General features: G+C 51.0%; 2 protein-coding genes across 3 annotated transcripts; one reads left to right on the top strand and one right to left on the bottom strand.

Moving 5' to 3' along the window:
* Positions 1 to 328: 328 nt before the first annotated feature.
* LOC114885349 (DNA dC->dU-editing enzyme APOBEC-3H-like) lies at positions 329 to 12,553 on the bottom strand. 2 transcript variants are annotated; one of them, XM_029205097.1, is made up of 8 exons: positions 12,358 to 12,553; positions 10,941 to 11,037; positions 8,711 to 8,981; positions 8,371 to 8,485; positions 2,836 to 2,992; positions 1,846 to 2,113; positions 1,447 to 1,562; positions 329 to 724 (listed from the first exon to the last, which is right to left on the bottom strand). In XM_029205097.1, exons 1-8 carry the CDS (start codon positions 12,435 to 12,437, stop codon positions 635 to 637), a joined length of 1,194 nt encoding a protein of 397 aa, XP_029060930.1. In that variant the 5' UTR covers positions 12,438 to 12,553; the 3' UTR covers positions 329 to 634. The 2 variants fall into 2 exon arrangements, with proteins under 2 accessions (XP_029060930.1, XP_029060929.1); XM_029205096.1 differs by having other exon boundaries at positions 330 to 724; positions 10,881 to 11,037.
* A 5,112-nt stretch (positions 12,554 to 17,665) lies between these two features.
* LOC114886205 (activating signal cointegrator 1 complex subunit 2-like) lies at positions 17,666 to 20,038 on the top strand. The gene is given in 5 exon segments (XM_029206738.1): positions 17,666 to 17,745; positions 17,903 to 19,215; positions 19,218 to 19,495; positions 19,587 to 19,691; positions 19,940 to 20,038. Coding segments are annotated over 5 exon segments (1,875 nt in total).
* The last annotated feature ends 451 nt before the right edge of the window (positions 20,039 to 20,489 follow it).

Here is a 20,489-nt window from a genome sequence, read left to right as displayed (position 1 = left end):
GGCTCTAGGCACGTGGGCTTTAGTAGTCGCTGCATGCGGGCTTTCTCTGGTTGTGGCGAGCGGGGGCTACTCTTCGTTGTGGTGTGCGGGCTTCTCACTGCAGTGGCTTCTCTTATTGCAGAGCACAGACTCAAGGTGTGTGGGCTTCATTAGTTATGGCACGCAGGCTCAGTAGTTGTGGCTCACGGGCTCTAGAGCACAGGCTCAGTAGTTGTGGTGCACGGGCTTAGTTGCTCCACGGCATGTGGGACCTTCCCGGACCAGCGCTTGAACCCGTGTCCCCTGCATTGGCAGGTGGATTTTTAACCACTGCGCCACCAGAGATGTCCCTATACTAGGAATTCTTAAGTAAATTTTTCCTTAGTGCTGTAGTATGAAAGTTCTTTATACTCATCTTTTTATGAAGGAAAAACCTGATTCTCCTTTCAGAAAGTAACCCAAGTTTTACAGACTTTCAAATTATTTTTATTTTTTCAATTATAAAAATATTTACCCACTTAGAAAAGAAAGGAAAAAAGAAGAATGAAAGAGGAAAGAAAGGTCTGTGGACTTGGGCGAGGGTCAGGGGTGACCGTGGAGCTACTTGCTCCTAAGAGCCAGCAGTTTATGAAGCAGTGAGATGCCCCAGGGCCTGTCATCTTGAGTCACTTCTTAACGATGAAGGGGATGGGGATCCAAGTCTCAAGTCTCTGAAGGAATCCTCTAAATTATTCCAATTCGAGGGCTATTGAGAGAGAAATGAGAAAGCTTCGGTTGGCAGGAAACTGAGGGAGGAAGGGGAACAGAGGCGAGGCTGAAAATGCCGGGACAAGAAAAGAACTGGATCAAGGCAGGCCAGGGATGCCTTAAGAGAAACAGAAAGCTAACAAGAGTCTATGAAGAGGGGCTTCCCTGATGGTGCAGAGGTTGAGAATCCTCCTGCCAATGCAGGGGACACGGGTGTGAGCCCTGGTCCGGGACAATCCCACATGCCATGGAGCAACTAAGCCTGTGCACCACAACTACTGATCCTGTGCTCTAGAGCCCCCAAGCCACAGCTACTGAGCCCGTGTGCTGCAACTACTGAAGCCCGCGCGCCTAGAGCCCATGCTCCGCAACAAGAGAAGCCACCGCAATGAGAAGCCCGCGCACCGCAACAAAGAGTAGCCCCTGCTTGCCACAACTAGAGAAAGCCCGCGCGCAGCAACAAAGACCCAACGCAGCCAAAAATAAATAAGTATAATAAAGTGTATTAAAAAAAAAGTCTATGAAGAGAGAGAGAACGAAGGAACTGGGAGCCCCTGGAAGAGGGGACCTAAAGGGGGTGTCATGAGAAAAGAGAAAGCAGTGGGGGGCAGTGGGGAGAGAGCAAGGAGAGGATTGACAGACAGAAGTGGGGCTGAAGCTGGGAAGGGGGTCGGCGGGGCGTGGAGAGGCCAGGGGCCTGCAGCGGGGAGAGCTTCTCACCGACAGGATCCTCTGGAGCCGACGGCTTATGCTTTCACTGTATTGTTCCAGCTTATCCCAGGACTCGAAGGGCATCCCCTGGTTATCCACAAACTCTTCCCAGCAGTCTTCAAACTCTGAGATGAGAGAGGGAAACTGAGTCAGGCCCCAAGGGCAGGGGAGCAGCAAGCTTGCACCAGCAGGGCCACCGTCCCTCCTTCCTTTCCCCTTCCTTCTCTTCCTCTCCCTGGAATTAGTCTGTCCCTGGAATTTCCCCTTCAGGTGGTATCACACCTTGGGTCTCAGCTGGGCCGCCGTCCTTCCTGTCCAGCCTCCCCTCTCCCCCACTCCCACTCAGTGGCTTTCGCTCTTGGAACCGCAGATCCTCCCGTCCACCGACAGCTCTGTCTCTCTTCCTACCTGAGCGGGTCATGACAGCCACTGAGACCTGGGCTGCCTGTAGCTGCTGCAGCCCCCTTTGAAACACCCTGACCCAGTGGAAGTACAGGCGGGAGGCAAAGATCTGCAGGCTCAGGTTGTCCTGACCGTTGATGAAATCAACCAGTTCCCCGGCACAGGCAGGGCAGGGACTCCACGTGACATAGCAGATAATTCTGTAGCGCTGGTTTGGGTCGAGATTCAGCGAGGTGATCTTGTCAATAAAGCGAGTTTCTGCATGTCGCTGTTTCTGGAGAGGTTCTCAGAGAGACGGAAGGGTTGGTTAGAAGGCAGAGGCCAGAGGTCACACACCGAGGGTGAAGCTCGGGACGAGGGCCTCTGTCCTGTGAACTTTCCAGTATGTGAACTGCCTATAGCACAAGGAAAGAACCTCCTTCTTTCCTTCAATTATTCATTCCTTCACTCACTCACTCATCCATTAATTCCACACTCCCCAAGCACCTGTAACTTCATTGGAATCAGATCAGGGTCCCAGTGGCCAGAGGAGACGGGTTGTAGAACAGACACCCCCAGGGCACAGTCCTGAATACTCTGTGACCTGGCTTTTGGACATGTCCAGGAGGTTGTCTGGAGATGTTTGAACCTGGGGGTACCAGGGAGGTCAGGGAGGGAGGGAGAGGGGACGGGACAGGTAGGAAGATGGCAGAAAGGCAGAAGTGTGATGGAGATCTTGTAGGTGAGGTTAGGTGCTCAGTCCTTGGAAGAGCGCTTGGCTTCCCCGAAGTGGTGACCGAGCTGAGATCTGGAGGATGAGGAAACATCAACTTCTCAAAGAGGGGTTAGGAGGTACATTCTGCTGGCGGGAAGGGCTTGTGTGGTGGCCCGCGGATGGGAAAGAATGTGGAGAGCTCCAGGGAAGTGGGGTCACTCAGATTCTGCTAAGCCTCAGGATTTTCCCTGCCTGGTGCGGTTGCCCCTGCTTGCCCTGTGCCCAGGGAACCCACTTGGCACCTTGTTTTGGAAGCAGCCTTTGTCAAGCGTGAAGCCATCGAGCTGCTTCAGCTGGTAGCACAAATAGGTCTTCCTCCGGTAGCAGGGCTGTGGGACCCGGGGCTGGTTGCCAAACTGTTGTCTGAATATATTTGTTTTTAGCAGATTCATTGTGTTTCTGTGCAACAGGAAGGAGAAAACCAAAGATGCAGAGTGTTTTCTGGTGTCACCCAAGGCTCTGTCACATTCTGAACCCAGTTCCTTGGGTTCACCTAGGCCCCTAAGGGGAGGTAAGGGAGGGTCTCTTCCTTCTTTGTTGGCCAGGAGTACTGGGAGGGAGAGGGAAGAGGGCGAGCTCTCCCCCCTCACACATCACCACCCCTCCAGCCTATGCTAGAGGCCATTGCAGGCAGGACTCCTGGGCTGAGTGGGGGTGCCCCCACCCCGAGAATTGGACACGGCATGTCCTTCCTCGTCTCTCACATCTTTGTCTTGAGCCCCAGACCCCTCTGTTAAGGTCCCACAAGCACCTCAACCCTGTACCTAATGTCAGGACCCTTCTCTTTGGGGAGTGGGGAGGGGGATGGAAGTTAAAGAGCTTCCTTTAACACTGTGCTCTTGGCCGACGTGTGTGTATCATAATTTTGTCTGTACAAAGAGCACAGAGGCATGTGAACAGGAAAAGCTGTTGTCACCAAGGTAGTGTTGTGACAGAGCCTTTTGGCTGAAGGGCTCACATAGCTTTTTCTCCCCCTAATTATGACTGTACTCTATACAGTATTCCATTTTGTATCTTGCTTTTTTTTCATTTAATGTTATACTGCAAAGTGGCCCAGCCCATGTGGGGATGCAGAACCACCAGGTTCTTTTCAATAAGTGCTGTTGGCTCTGCACGGACAGCAGTAGGTGGATGTAACCAGGAGCCTTCCTGCCGGGCCCCAGAGAGGCGCATGAAGGCACCCTCTGGCCGGAGCCGCACTGCACGTGGACACCCATGACCAAGCAGATGCCAGTCTGAACGAGCTTGGGAGGCTTGATGGCCCCAGCCCATTGTCCTCCTGGACACTCCACCCAAGGTAACGTCACTTGGTTGACCACCGAGTCAGACTCAGATGACCTCAGAGCCTCAGAATTGGCATCTGGACACAGGAATCAAGCCAAGGGTGCCCTCACGGCCCAGACCACGGGACACAATACTTTGTTCCTGCAAGGCCAGAGGAGTCTCGCCATATTTCCAGCCAACTCATTGAAACACCACCAGTTCCACCAATGAAAAACCATTTCTGATATGTTATGCTAATTAACAAAGCCACAAACGTCATCAGTGGAAACCTATCTCTGACGTCCCTTGTGTTAATTAGTAAAACTTTAGATGGATTTGGGTAACGATTGCTGAAGAGGCCATCTCTGGACTGTGGCCTTCGATTACTGGCCAATGACCTCGCCTGAAGTTCATACTCCCCATGAGGGCAACTGGCCACCCTCAGGGTAAGGATTAGAAGGGAAACCCCATTCATAGCACACCTGAGACAACCACTGCCCCGTTTGCCCGGAGTCTTCCTGATTTTAGCCCTGAAGTTCCCATGTTCTGAGAAACTCCCCAGTCCTGGGGAAAGCCAGACACTCAAGGCTGAGATATTTCACATTTGAGACAAGAGGACTTATCTTCATAGCACAAATGTTGCACCTTGCCCTTGAATAGCTAAAACTGTAGGTACGATAGAAACAACTTGTAAGAAGTACTTAAAGACCAATTGAATTTTTTATACTTGGTAGTGTCTTCATGGGAAACGAGTTATCTTCTTGTCTTGGAGAGTTTTCCCTCCACAGAGGAGAAATGAGAATATTCTCTGCAAAATTGTGCCTTTAACATAAAATTTACAAAAACGCTTTTATAGCTGACTCCAAACATTGTTTCACTCATCCTTGAACCTAAAGTCTAGGACTGAGGGTGCACAGAGAGCTTTAGGAAGACCCAGTGGCCATGCCTATGGGATATGGCCAGGGACACAGAGAGACAGGCTGTGGCAGAGGTAGGGCTGGGAGGCCCGAGGCAAGAGAAGGAACCAGAGAGGGAGAGAACCCAGGGCTGGGCGCGGAGCCCGAGGCAGCGAGGAGGACCAGCAGCCCCACCTGGCCCCTGCAGCCGGGCCCCAGCCTCCTTGGCAGACATGTCCCAGCTTGCCCTGGGCACTGGGATCTCTGGTTCCACCTGCCTCTCACAAGGCTGCGCTTGGCCTTGGGAAAGTCCCTTATCTGAGAGCGTTCCCCTACAGCTCTCGGAGCGGTAGATGCCCTTCCTGTCTGGGTAAGAGGAGGTGGGAGGCCCAGGGTGGTTTTTGTCTCTCAGACCCATCCTCTTTCCTCCTCCTGGGCTCTGGACTTACCTGATCCCAGGAGTCCAGATGCAGTCTCCTGGCCTAGGAAGGCTTGTCCAAGCCCAGCCCTTTGTCATAGGCACTCTGCCTCGATTTCCTCTCCCAGGACCCTTTTTTTAGGACAGCCCCCTATCTGAGAGCGACCTCCCAGGCCGTCTCAGCCGAGGCTCCACCTCCTTCCTGCTTTGGCACCAGGGGTGGGAGGACCCTGGGGTGGTTTGCTTCCTTAGGCTCCGACCCACCTTCTCTTGGGCCCTCCCTCTTGGCAGATGTCGGTCTCTGATGCAGCTGGACCCCTCTGTGCAGCAGGACCCGAGGTTATTGCAAAGGGAAAGAGAAAGTAAAGATGCCAGAGAGAGGGGGATGGGACAGACCCTGGCGGAAGAGAGCAGGACAAAGGCCTGCCCCCACTGGGGGAGGGGTAGGCTGGAGACCTCTCCAACCTACTCCTACTTGGCACTTAGCTTTTATTCAGTACCCTGACAAGACTCTGGGTAGGACGGAAAATGAGGGCTGGGGGTCAGTACTCCAGATCTTCATCTCCAGCCCTGTGTTGAGCAGATCCTGTGCACCATCTGCTACCCCCAGCTCCCCAGTAGCATCAAGCGGGGAGGAGCATTATCCTGACATTTTAGATGTGGTCCCAGCACAGAGAGGTTAAGACACTCTCTTGAGGTCACACAGCAAATAAATGGCAGAACTGGAAAGCTGTCCAGGAAGCCTAGCCTGGTTCCCTCCCCTTGCTTCCTCATTGTTCCATGAAAAGGAGTGGGGGAGGGAGCACAAGAGAAGGGGTAAGCTATCTGCTTACTTTGTCATGTGGCCACCAAGACCTCCAGATGAGAAAACAGCTCTGGGGAAAGTTGAAACCTAGCGAGGAGGTCTTAGAGCAGTCATGGCCACCTCCAGTCCAAACTGCACACAAATGTGATTCCCAAATTAACTTTTCCCAGCTTGTCATCCCACTGCTCCCCCCTGCCCGCCCTGCACACACCACCTTCTGCCCCACAGGCCCTGGTACGGCCTCGGGGGTAACAAGAGCTTGGGCAGGAGGTTAGAGTATCCACAGGAATGGTGTCCCCTTCACCCCCATCTGTCCTAATGCCCAGGGCCACAGCCAACAAAAGATTCTAGAATGAGCTGGATCCTTCTGGGAAGAGTGACCAGATTTTTATTTTTTTTTTGCCACAGCACGTGGCACGCGGAGCTTGCCCAACCGGGGATTGAACCTGTGCCCCCTGCACTGGAAGCATGGAGTCTTAACCACTGGACCACCAGGGAAATCCAAAGAGTGATCAGATTTGTACACTGAAGTGTTGGTCAAACTCAGAGAGCTAAGTCACCCCTGGCCTGAGAGGCAGGAAAGATGGACAAGAAGGTTGAAACCCTTTGCTGGCCTTTCCCTAGTGACAGCAATCCTACAGCCCCGGCTTGGAGATTCCTGTGAGCCACCTGAGATGGGCCAAAATGCAGGTGTGCCAGGAGAGGGACATTTTAAGCTGGCCACTGTGGCCCGTTTTAATGCCCAAGACAAGCAGGAGGTATGCCATCCCCAACCATGTCCCTCTGTGCCTCCCTCCTTGAAGGAAACACCGACAGGGAGAGCATCAAGGCAGAAGAGCCGAAGCAACCAGAGACAGCCTGGATTCTGCCCAAGACCCCCAGGCAGCAGTGCAAACAGGAAGGGAGAGTAAAGTGTCTGCTGCTACTGACAATTCCCACCCAGACGGCCAAGATCAGCGGGACCCCAGACCTTCTCCACAAGGACTTTAAGGACAGATTCCAAACCAACAGCTTCCCACTTGCTGTTCCTTCCTCTGCATCTGCCTGCCCAGAATCCCACCTCACCAGGCTCTTACTCCCTTTTGGCCCTGCCACAATCCCGGCCACCCTTTCTGGAACCTCCACTGAGTTCCTCCCCGGTGCGTTCACGCGGCAACTGGCTCTGTGGACAAAGGGCCAGACGCTCGCTTCCTGATCTACCTTGAGCAACTGAGCTGTGGCCTCTGACCTGACTCTTAGCAGCCCTTCCACTTTCTATTCTGCTTTTTGAAAAAGCTCCAACAATCTCAATCCTCACATCCCCAATCCTACTTTTGTTTTCTAAAAACGTATTTAAATGTAAACGTAAGCATTCTTTTTTTTCCTTTTGCTCATTCTCCGTCACCATCGCCGGAGCTTCGTCTCTGGCAGCAATCTGGGAATGGGATGAGGGATGAGCAGAGTGAGGACAGGGTGTGATGATGACAAAGTGAAGGTGGAGTGGCGGTGGGGTTCTAGGGACACCAAGGTCTGGAATGGAAGCAGAGGAGTCAGGGTCAAGGGGGCATAACCCAGAGAGAGACACACAGGACAAGGATCCTGCTCTCACTGCACCTGCTCAGCTCAAAAAAGCCTTTGGTCATCGTATGGGCTGAACCGTGTCCCTGCAAATCCATATGCTGAAATCCCAACCTCCAGTTTCTCAGAACGTGACTATACTTGAGATAGGGCCTTTAAAGAGGTGATTGTGTTAAGAGGAAGCTCTTAGGGTGATCCTTAGTCCAATCTGCCTGATGTCCTTATGAGAAGAGGAAATTGGGACACACAGAGGGACACCTGGGGCTCCCCAGGGGTCATGCACAGAAGAAAGACCATCTGAGGATAGAGAGAGAAGGCAGCTGTCTGCAGCCAAGGAGGAAGGGTGCAGGAGAAGCCCAACCTACCGACTCCTTGATCTAGGACTTCTAGCCTCCACATCGGTGAGAAAGTAAAATACCTGTTGTTAAGTCGCCCAGTCTGTGGCGTTTTGTTGCGGATATCCTAGCGAACGGGTACCATCATTCCCATCAAGGAGCCTCGTTCTCTGATAAGTCAAGTCTGTCTTCAAGGATGTTTTCCAAATCTCATTTTCACACTTATACATATTCATGCCCATTTATGTTCAGTTCAATAACAAGGTTTGGTCAATGTGTGAGATGGGAGGAGGTGGGGCTCCCTCGCTGGGGGAGAGGGAGATCTCACGGGGGGGTAGGGGAAGACGCTGGGGGAAGAAAGGAGAGAGGAGCTGAGGGAGGGCAGGGGCAGCCCAAGGGCAGTGGCCCTCTGGGGCCAGGGAGGAGAGGAGGCTGAGGAGGGAGGTGGAAGGTACTCGGAGATAAGGAGGAGGTGTGGGGAGGAAGGCTAAGGAAGCCCTCACCCGAGAATTTCATGAAGCTTTGCCACCAGGAACTGATAATTTTTATGCAGTTTCTTCCAAGGCTTGAAGGGCATTCCCTGATTGTACACAAAGTTTTTCCAACAGTATTTAAAGTCTGAGATAAAGAGGAGAGAAAGCCATCAGGTCCGGGCCCTGGGAGGCCCTTCTCTGCTGACCATCCTGTGCCCTGCCCCCTCCTGCCCACTCCCTGCCGTGTGCCCTCAGTCCTGCCTCGTTTCCCAGGTTCTCCGCCCGCTCACCCTCCCTGGCGGGTATTCTAGGTCCGCCCCCATCCCTCCCACCGCCCCGCCCTCCAGCCCCCAGCCCCCTCTGCTCTCACCTCGGAAGGACATGATGCGCACCCAGGCCCTCTGGTGGCGCAGCATGCGCAGCCCGTGCTGGTAATCTGGTTTCCAGAAGTAGTAGAGGCGGGCGGCGAAGATGCTCAGCCTCACGTTCCTGTTCTCCTTCAGGAACGCAACCACCTGCTCTGCACATGACAAGCAGGGGCTCCAGGATAAGAACCAGGTGATGTGGTACTGCTCGTAAGAGGACAGCTTCTTAGCGCGAAACCAAGAGAGGAAGCAGAGTTCCGCATGGCAGGGATAGACCTGGGAGAGATGGAGGCGGAAAGGGGGCGTTTTTGGCCGCCAGAGCAGGCAGTGAGGCTGGGCTAGGGAGCTGGGGAGGAGGGGTAAGGGGGGTGGGCATCCCAGAGGCAGGTTGTTCAGGAGTTATTCCTTCTTTCCATCTCTCCCCTCCCTTTTCTTCTTTAGTCATCGACTTCCCTCATTCATCGACTCACCCATTCATTCTAACATCCATCCTCCCATTCATTCATTCTACAAGTAACCTGAGTGCCTGCTTTGGTCCAGGCCCTGTGGGGTCCAGGCTCGGTCCCTAGGTGCTGTCTGCTGGGAGGCCCACAGAGCTTCCCTGTCCGTTGGCAGAAACACCAGCCACACGTGTCTACAGAGCACTTGAGGTGCGGCTCGTCTGAAGGGAGGTGTGTGGCAAGTGTAAAAATACACAGTTCATTTCAGTGACTTCGTATGAAGAAAAAAGAATGTAAACTATCTCATGAGGTTTATATTAGTTATATATTAGAAAATACATCTAATTGAGATAATAGATTAGGTATACAGTCAGTCCTCTGTATATGAGAGTTGCTTATCTGCAGATTCAACCTATTGAAATTATTCAGGAAAAAAAAAAATTCCGGAAAGTTCCAAAACGCAAAACTTGAATTTGCCAGGCTGGCAACTACTTACATAACATCCACATTGTATTTACAACTATTTACATAGCATTTACATTGTATCAGGTATTATAAGTAAACTAGAGATGATCTAAGGTCTATGGGAGGATGTGGGTAGATTATATACAAATGCTATGCCATCTTACGTGAGGGATTTAGCATCTTCAGATTTTGGTGTTCGTGGGGGTCCTGGAACCAACCTCCCCACCCCCATATCTAGGGATGACTGTGTTGTCTAACACAGCGTCAATATTAATTTCATCAGTTTCTCTTAACTTTTTGAACACTGGGTAGTAGAAAGAGTGAGATGACACCTGTGACTCAGATTAGGTTTTGATGGGATAATACCGCTACAGTGCACACCCCCTCCCCGCCCCTTCCGCACACAGGTTCTGAAAAGGCTGCCCTCTGGGTGGAGGAGGGCAGGCGGGTGGGGGGACATTTCGCCAAGCCCGATGACAAACTCAGAGACCCCCCACCAGCAGACTCGCTAAACAAGGCTTTGTGGGATTAAGTCAACCACTATCACGTATCCGGTTCCCGGACTTAAGAAAATGTGTGGGAAGATGCATCCGCCACTGAGAACCCCCAAAAGGCGTTGGACTTATTACCATTTTTTCCACGTCCTCTAGTGGCTTATGTGAACCTGTGTAACACCTCTGACATGAGGGACACCATTTGGGGGCTAAAATTTCATCCCATTTTTGAAACAGGCACCAGATTTGAACTATTACACTGGGCAAGGGCATAGGACAGAGCCTGTCACTGCTATATCCGCATTCTTTTTTATTGGGTTGGGGCGGGGCTGGGTGCGGGCGAAATGCGGGATCTTAGTTCCCAGCGCCCCCTACATTGGGAGCACCCAGTCTTAACCACTGGACCGCCAAGGAAGTCCCCATATCCGCATTCTTGATTAAAAACTGGACACACTGCAAAAGGGATTTTCCTAGTATCTGACATAATATACTCTGAAAACCAATGAACTGCAATTGTAATTATATCTCCCAATCATAATATTGGGAAAACAACTTGTGCAAGCACCCTAAACCTTCCGCAATTTGCCGATACCCGCCCCCGCCCCGTCCGGCTTTTTTCCCTGTGGCGGGACACAGCACAGGCTGCTCCTGAATCTGTGCTCCCCGCATTGCAACTCTAAGGCACCAAATAAATGCTTTTGTGTCTCTCGGCTGCGCCTCTTTTCTGGGTCAACACTTAGCTCCCGCCTGCGATGAGAGTGTCCTGGGGCCCATACCCAGTTTTGAAAGACACCCCAGTCGGAGGAGTCAGGTGAGCAGTGCTTCAGTCTTTCCACCTGGTAGCAGAGGTAGGTGTAGTTCCGCCCACTGGCAAATCTCAGGTTGCGAAAGTGGAAGGAGAAGGTTTGGCGATCTAACCACTCCACTGGGTGTCTGGGGCAAAAGAGAGAAAAGGGAAAATGCAGAGAGCGCCCGCTGGAGTTACTCCCGGCTGGTCTCTCCAGAGCGTAGCCCCCTGGACGCCCTAGGCGCTGGGCCTCCCAGCAACCCGCCTGGGCCTTGAGAATTTCCTGCGCCTTTCCAGGCAGGAAGGCTGGGGGAGAGGGAGAGGAGAGGGTGCTGGGACAGCAGGGATGGGTGATGTTCTCCCACAGGGGCCCTGGCTCTGCTACTTCCAATAGCACATCCCGCCACCTCCACTCCGGTTTTCCTGCCCACCCACCCCCCAAATCATTAGAAAAATAAAAAAGAGTAACGAAAACCTCTCCACTCCAAAATCAGAGCCTTTAACATTTCAGTTCAATTCCTTCCTGACTTTTCACTTGCGCGTGTTTGTTTTGTGTTTTAATGTCGGATGAAAACCTAAATTCACAGGCTTGGGCTATGGTTACAAGTGCTTTCTGTATCTGAACTCAAATGCTGCGGCAGCCATGCCCATTTTATAGAGGAGGAAGCGAGGATGCAGAGGGGGACAAGTAGTCTGCCTAAGTCACAGAGCTGTAAGTGATAGAGCTGGGTCCCCTGACCAGGCCAGGCCATTTCCAGCTCTTCCATTATGTGACCTTGCAGCTGTGTGAAGTCTTGGGTGTGGCTTTCTTTTCTACTTAATTTTAAAATAGGAGCGTTTCTCCTGATCTTTCCTCCAGTTCCATTAGAGCTGTTAGTGGTACAGTTATAAACGTGAAGCGTGGTCACCTAGGGTGTGGCCAGGTTTGTGAACAGTGTGCATTTATTTTCCTGCTCAGAGTTGAGATATCCTTGGAAGAGATGATTTATCTTCTTGCCTCAGAGAGCTATTCTCACACTGTGTTTACGATGGTGTAAATACTACAGAAAACTGATCAGAGCGCTTTAAAAAAAGTCACCAGCTGCGTCAATCATCCTTTCGCCAAATTCTAAGCGTTAACAGAGCACAGATACTTCCGACCAATAGAGGGTGCAGCCCCGCACAGGCAGGGAGGGGACGGCCTAGCCCGACAGACTTTCAGACTGAGAGCTGGGCCACGAAGACCCTCAGAGCTGGGTGGAGGTTTGGGAGGGGCCAGTTCAGAAACAATAGTGGGGGCACCCCCAGAGCAGGGCAAAGACCCCAGATGGGAGTGGGCCCTGCAGAGAAGGAGCCCAAAGAGGGAAAGGAACAAGGCTGGGACTGCAGGGACTGCGCGGGGGGGAAAAGCAGGCCAAGGACAGAGGCGCAGCCCTAGAGAGGGCTGGAGACGGGGTCCAGTGGGACAGAGCAGGCAGCAGCGGTACCTGATCCGGGGCCTCTGGCTGCAGCCTCCTTTGCTGGCTAGTCCCATCCCTGCCCTTTGTCTCGGGTGCTGGGGCTCCATTTCCTCTCCCAGGGCTCTTGTGTAGAAAACCCCCTTATCTGTGAGCGACCTCCCAGGCCGTCTCAGCCGAGGCTCCACCTCCTTCCTGCTTTGGCACCAGGGGTGGGAGGGCCCTGGGGTGGTTTGCTTCCTTAGGCTCCGACCCACCTTCTCCTGGGCCCTCCCTCTTGGCAGAGGTCAGTCTCTGATGGAGCTGGACCCCTCTGTGCAGCAGGACCCGAGGTTATTGCAAAGGGAAAGAGAAAGTAAAGATGCCAGAGAGAGGGGGATGGGACAGACCCTGGCGGAAGAGAGCAGGACAAAGACTTGCTCCCATTGGGGGAGGGGCGGGCTGGAGCCCTCTCCACCCCACCCCTGCACCCAGCCCAAATCTGCACCTGGCTCTACACTCGCCTGTTGAATGAATGGAGACAATGAGAAAGTATGGACCTTGGATCAGGACTCCTTATTTTCTCCTGGCACAGCCAGAAGTGAGGGGACAGATGTGCTTTGAATTCCTACTTCTGTGCTTGGTCCTCGGCAAGAGTCCCCTCAGCCTTCGCGTGGCAGAGAGAGGGCATGCTTGCACGAAGGCTCTCTTTATAAGGACACTAATCCCCTCATGGGGGTCCCATCCTCATGACCTCATCTAAACCCAATCACCCAAAGACCCCACCTCCAAATTCCATCACACTGGGGGTTAGGGCTGTAACAGAGTAGAACAAACCTGACTTCGTATTGAATCTATTCCTTTACCTCTAACCCTTGTGCTCTGTTGCCTGTGCTTAGTCATGCTGGCTCTGCACCTTTATAAAAGAATGTTGCCTAGAATCTCCCATGGATTCAGGCTCTGGGTCCCACTCTTTAGAGCAGGGGTGGCAAATTATGGCCCCAGGCTAACCACCTGATTTTTTGTAAATAAAATTTTATTGGGACTCAAAAAAGAAAGGGGAAGTCAGGGAGTTCCCTGGTGATCTAATGATTAGGGTTCGGCACTTTCATTGCTGTGGCCCGGGTTCAATACCTGGTCAGGGAACTGAGATTCCCACAAGCCTTGTGGTGTGGCCAAAAAAAAAAAGGGAAGGGGAATCAATCAATAAATGTTACTTCAAACACACACACACACACACACACACACACGCACACACACCACACACACACACACACACCACACACACACACACACACACACACACACACAAGAATGTTGCCTAGAGCCTGGAATATAGCTGATAGCCCATTCTCCAGCCTCTGACCTTTAAAGACACACTTTTCCATTCATATAGAGATAAAAAGTTGCAGAACAGGGACTTCCCTGGTGGTGCAATGGTTGAGAGTCCGCCTGCCGATGTAGGGGACACGGGTTCGTACCCCGGTCCGGGAAGATCCCACATGCCGCGGAGTGGCTGGGCCCGTGAGCCATGGCCGCTGAGCCTGGACGTCCGGAGCCTGTGTTCCACAACGGGAGAGGCCACAACAGTGAGAGGAAAAAAAAAAAAAAAAAAAAAGTTGCAAGACAGAAAGTAACAATTATCTTGTTGGAGGTTTATGGGAACATTGTGACCAGACCTACCTGGACAGCTGCAAGAACAAAAGATTCCTGCAACGACCAGCCACACCCCCCTCCCCTTTTATTTATTTATTTAACTTATGCTTAGTATTTAATGGTAATTTAAATGTAAGTGCAATAAAAAGTGAAAACCTGAAAAAAAAAAGAATTCCATTGTGTATATTTACATAATAATGTATGTTATCGATCACTTCAGGAGCAGATTTAAGTTGTAATCGCTCACATCCTTGAGCTAGATCCTAATCCTATATCCTTACACTGCTGTGGCCTCTCCCGTTGCGGAGCACAGGCTCCGGACGCGCAGGCTCAGCGGCCATGGCTCACGGGCCCAGCCGCTCCGCGGCATGTGGGATCCTCCCAGACCGGGGCACGAACCGTGTCCCCTGCATCGGCAGGTGGACTCTCAACCACTGCACCACCAGGGAAGCCCTAGGGAATCCTTTGAAACCCATACCCTTAACCACAGTATTAAGATCCTCCAATAAGCAGGGATTAGATGGGTAAGAGAATTTGGAGGGAAACACCTCTAAGGGAACAATGGGGAGGGAGCCAGAGCAAAGGGGAGAGCTGGTGATGGTAAAGGAGTGGGGAAGCAAGCAAGCTTCAATAGAAAGCATCTTGGAGTGCAATGCAGTTTAGAGCATTTTCTCTAGGTCAATGGGGAAACCTCAAGCCAAAGTTACCTGTCAGAGGAGTTTCGTGTCTCACAGCAACAGGCCTGCCATACTCCCCATCTCCTCAGTCAGTGGCTGGGAGCAGCCTGGAGGAAATGTGGTGGATTCATAACACAGCAGTCCAGGCTGTCAGGATTATGCTTGGAGATCTGAGATGCACGTTCTCATGGCTGCCACAAACACCATCTGTGCTGTACAAAAACTTGGTACTATTCATTCATTGATTCATGACACATCGAGGGCACAAATAGAGTACAATGTGGTGCTTACATCCTAGTAATTAGCCTCAGTTTGAGTGGATCATCACAAGTAATTTTTTAGAAATTAGAAACAGAAATAGATTTCCAGACTCTTGAGGAAGATCTTCAAGGTATGGCTTCATTATTTTATTTGAAATTAATTTTCAGGTTCTGAGCTAAATTCAAAGCTAAATACTAAATGGGGTTTGAGTTCTTCCTCACTGCGTAGACCCAGTCCTGTATCCATATCACTTGATGCAGATAATCTGGGTGAGTTTTACATAATAAATTAAAGTCTAGAACCTGAAACAACAGCTGCCATTTCTAAACAATGTTTGAGAGCGAGAACACCCCCTCCCCTTTTAGTATTAAAGAAGCCTGAATTCTAACTTGGGTAAGATGGTTCTTTGGGACACTAGTCCACCATCTTCTCGGTCTGCTGGCTTTCCAAATAAAGTCACTATTCTTTGCCCCAACACCTCATCTCTCAATTTATTGGCATGTCCTGCGGCGAGCAGTACAAGTTCGGACTCGGTAACAGGGCTTCAACATACAAATTTGCACACAAATGTTCATTGTGCACAAGTGGCACAGACCTTTAGCCCACAGCAGGCTGTGCCCAACAGGATTCCTTTGGTTGCCTCCTGGACAGTGGTGATTTATCACTGCTCTCAGTAGCGTAGGTGCTGCCTCACACCCAGAGCTGAAACTGCGGTGCATATGCCTTTCCAGAAGTCGTGTTCACTGCTACCTCACAGGAGGCCCGGAATGTGGGTAATTTTAGCTGGGCTGTTGCTGCCCTTAGCAGGATCTAGATCTCCTAGTGGAAATAAAATGACATACTTGGCACTCACTGCCAAATTGCTTTCTAAAGCTCTTGTGCGAACAGACACCTCCAGGAGAAATAAAAAGTGTTACCATTTCCCATATCTTCACCAATACTGGTATTATGAGACCTCTCATTTCCCAACCTTCTGGAATGTGAAAAGCTATCTCATTGAGGTTTTATTTTATACTTTCCTGATTTCTAGTGAGGCCAAGTGTCTTTTCTTTCTTTTCTTTTCTTTTTTTAAAAATATATTTATTTATTTACTTATTTGGCTGCACTGGGTCTTAGTTGCGGCACATGGGATCTTCGCTGCCGCGTGCAGGATCTTCGCTGTGGCATGCGGGATCTTTTAGTTGCAGCATGCGGGCTCTTAGTTGTGGCATGCACGTGGGATCTAGTTCCCTGACCAGGGATCAAACCCGGGCCCCCTGCATTGGGAGCTCGGAGTCTTAACCACTGGACCACCAGGGAAGTCCCCCAAGTGTCTTTTCATATTTTTCTGTCCCTTCCATTTTCTTCTTTTATAGAGTTGTTGGCTGCATCCTTTGTATATTTTTCTAGTAGGAAGTTTTCTTTCCTTATTGCTTTATAAGAATTTTTTGATATTCTGCGTAGTAATCCTTTGTCAGTTATATACATCACAAATACTCTCTTCCAATCTGTGATAAAGCTCTTAGTTTATGAAGTCTTTCCATGTGTAGATGTTTTAATTTTTAATGTTTTCAAATGTAACCATTTTTCCATGTACTTGTTTGATATAACATAGATAATTAATTTTTAATTTTGTATATGGAAAGCCAATATAAGAACAATTTAATGAATATCTATCCATGTCCTCCTGTCCTATGTGTAATGACGCAAACTTATTTAATGTGTGTGTGTGTGTATAGGCTGTCTCTGAATTCTCTCATCTGCTCCATTGTCTAAGCCTGTGCGACTACCATATTGTTCTCCTTATGTCTTTCTAGTACTCTTAATATCGGATATGGAGATCCATCTTGCCTTCTTACTCTTTGAAATTGTATTGACCCCTTATAGATCCATATGAATTTATGGACAAAACTTTTCATGTTCCATGAAAAATCCCAGTATCAATGGGGAAGGATAGACATATTTGTGGCATTGAATCTTTCCATCCATTAACATGGTATGTACCTCAATTTATACAGGTCTTCTTTGATGTTTTCCATAAGTCTTATACTTTTTCATAAAGATCTTACACATTTTGTCGGGTTTATTTCTAGTAAACTTTTTTGGCGATATTGTAGACTTCATCTACCTTTATACTTTTGTTTGTTGCCAGTATCTGGGAACAAGATTAATTTTTCTAAATTGAACTTGGATCTAACCCAACCTTGCTAAGAACTTGCTTACTATTTCTAGTAGTTTCTGTTCTTTTCCAATCCCTGAAGCTCTTATTTCTAATTGTGGTCCTGGGACACTGGCTTGGACCACTGTACAGCACTGAGCAGCCGCAGTCATAAGGGGCATGCTGTGTCCTTCCAGTTTAAAGAAAATTCTTTTTTTTTTTGGCTGCTGCCATGCGGCATGTGGGCTCCTTATTTCTCTGACCAGGGATCAAACCCACGCGCCCTGCAGTAGAAGCGCGGAGTCTTAATCACTGGACCGCCAGGGAAGCCCCAAGAAAATTCTTCTAAGACAGGGAAATAAAAATTACAAGTCCTGTATTCTTTAAGTCTTCCTTGGCTTGAATATTTGTTTGCTAACTGTTTAATTATGCTTTTTTGCATCTATGTTTATAAATAAATATGGCTATAATTTTTCTTTCTCATGTTCTTTGTATTCAGTTTTAAAATCAAGATTATTGTGGACCCCGGAAGTGCCGGCGCTGTGGGAGCTGTCACCGCGGACCACGGCGGTGGCGGCGGCAGTACAGCGCCGGCAGTGGAGCCGCCGGGGAGGGTCAATGCAGCACAATGCCAGCTCTGCCCCTGGACCAACTCCAGATCACCCACAAGGACCTGAAGACAGGGAAGCTGAGGACTTCACCAGCGCTGACCTGGAAGTGGGTGGATTGCGGTTGACAACAACTGAGACGCAGCCCGGCCTTCTTCCTCTTATCACAACCACCACCACCACCACCCCACAGGAGAAAGCAGCCCTTATGTAGTCAGAGGAGAAAACTGAGCTCATCTTCTCTTCTTGGTGAACAAACACCCTGAGCAGAAGGCAGACCGGTATCTTGCGTTATACAAACCGCCCCCTAAAGACAACATTCCCACCCTAGTGGAGGAGTACTTGGAACGCACCACCTTCATAGCCAATGACCTCGACTGGCTCCTGGCCCTGCCTCACGATAAATTCTGGTGCCAGGTTGTCTTCGACGAGACCCTGCAGAAGTGCCTGGACTCCTACCTGCACTGTGTCCCCCGAAAGTTCGACCAGCGGGTGGCCTCAGCCCCTGAGGTCATTGACATGGAGAAGTGCCTCCACCGAAGTGTTTTTCTCGCCTTCCTTCGCATGTCCACTCACAAGGAATCCAAAGATCACTTCATTTCCCCCTCTGCTTTTGGATGAATCCTCTACAACAACTTCCAGTTTGACATCCCAAAGATCCTGGACCTCTGCGTGCTCTTTGGAAAAGGCAACTCCCCGCTACTGCAGAAGACGATAGGAAACATCTTTATCCAGCAGCCAAGTTACTATAATGACCTGGATGAAAGCATGCCCACCATCCTTCAGGTCTGCAGCAATATCCTCCAGCACTGTGGTTTGCAAGGGGACGGGGCCTGCACCACACCCCAGAAGCTTGGGGAGAGGGGCCGGCTGATCCCCAGCGACATGCCTCTCCTGGAATTAAAGGACATTGTTCTCTACCTTTGTGATACCTGCACCACACTCTGGGCCTTTCCGGATATCTTCCCTTTGGCTTGCCCAACCTTCCAGAAACACGACTTCTGTTACAGGCTAGCTTCCTTTTACGAAATAGCAATTCCCGAACTGGAGTCTGTAATTAAGAAGAGGAGGCTTGAAGATAGCAAGCTGCTAGGTGACCTGTGGCAGAGGCTCTCTCTTTCCAGGAAGAAGCTACTGGAGATTTTTCACATCCTCCTGAAGCAGATCTGCCTTCTCCCAGTCCTAGAAAGCAGCTGTGACAACATTCAGGGCTTCACTGAAGAGTTCCTTCAGATCTTCAGCTCCTTGCTGCAGGAGAAGAGGTTTCTCCGAGACTATGATGCGCTCTTCCCTGTGGCCGATGACGTCAGCCTGTTGCAGCAGGCCTCAGCCTTGGATGAGACTCGGACGGCCCACATCCTCCAGGCAGTCGAGAGTGCATGGGAAGGGGTGGACCGAAGGAAAGCCACCGATGCCAAAGACCCACCGATGGCTGAGAATCTTAACAGGGTCGTGGAGGCGGCAGAGGCGGTCAGCAGACCGTCATCGCTTCCCCAGGACTCGGAGGAAGAAGAGTGCCTGGGGGCAGCGGCTGCTCCAGGCCCTGCCGCGTGCGGCATGGAGCTGGACTCAGCTCCCAGGTGAAGGACCTGCTGCCAGACCTCGGCGAGGGCTTCATCGTGGCCTGCCTGGAGCACTACAGCTATGACGCGGCGCAGGTGATCAACAACAGCCTGGAGGGGCGGCTGGCCCCTGCCCTCGGCCAGCTGGACCGCGGCCTAGACAGACAGGTGAAGCCAGACCCGGCGCCCCTGCTGACGTCTCGTCACAACATCTCTCAGAACGTTGAGTTGGACGTGTTCAGCAGGGACTCAGTGGACCTGAGCCGGGTACACAAGGGCAGGAGGAAGGCAGCCGCAGGCCCTTCACCATCCCTCAGGTGCTGAGAACCAAAGTGCACCATCCCTCAGGTGCTGAGAACCAAAGTGCACCATCCCTCAGGTGCTGAGAACCAAAGAGGAGGACGAGGCCCCCAAGCCCGACCATCTTGTGCAGGACCCTGCAGTGCTGCGGGAAAAAGCAGAAGCCAGGTGCATGGCCTTCTTGGTCAGGAAGGGGTACCGGCATGACAGCTCAACGGCAGTGGCTGGCAGCCCCCGAGGCCACGGGCAGAGCTGGAGACAACACAGGAGCACAGGAAGAAGGAAGCCAGCAAGCCACACGAGCCAACCACAACCGGAGAGCTATGGCTGACCGCAAAAGAAGCTAAGGCAGGATTCCAACCTGAGGCCGCTGCGCCAGGGCCAGCCGGACCTGCCAGGCTGAGGTACCATAGCCTGGGGCTTCCTCGCCAGTTGGCCCCCTGCCAGTCCCCAAGTTCAAGTCCACCCCTCGACAGCCTCAGCTTCGCAGCCCCTGAGAAGGCTGCCTCGTCGTCTGCCAGCCGGCCGTGAGCGCCTTCCTGCAGAACACACAGTGCCTTTATCCACAGCGGAGGAACCGTGCGGCCAGCGCAGAGGTGCAAGGGACGGGGTTGGAGCCCCAAGGCCAGTCCCCAAACCTCGTGCAGCCGGACACCACGTCCCTTTCTCCCTGGACGGCAGGAAACCTGTGTATTCAAAAACAAAAAACACACAAAAGCCCTGCAAATAAAGTTTTTGACCCTTTCAAAAAAAAAAAAAATCAAGATTATTGTAACTGCCCAAAATCAATTGGAGGAGGTTTACGTTTTTCCTATTTCTTGAGAAACTTTAGTTCTGATCCTTATAGGGTTGATTGAACTCAGCATAAAACCTCCTGGGCTGGTAACATGATATGGTTGTTTATGTGGACATTTTAACTAATAATTGCATTTCTTTAATGGTTTAGGGTTAACGCATATGTTCTATTTCTTTTTTTTTTTTT

This window comes from Monodon monoceros, unplaced genomic scaffold (genome assembly GCF_005190385.1).
Source record: "Monodon monoceros isolate NGI ecotype Baffin Bay Population unplaced genomic scaffold, NGI_Narwhal_1 Super_Scaffold_6, whole genome shotgun sequence".
Classification (NCBI taxonomy): Eukaryota; Metazoa; Chordata; class Mammalia; order Artiodactyla; family Monodontidae; genus Monodon; species Monodon monoceros.
The sequence above is the reverse complement of the archived record's forward strand: the minus strand, read 5'-3'. Positions and strand labels throughout refer to the sequence as shown.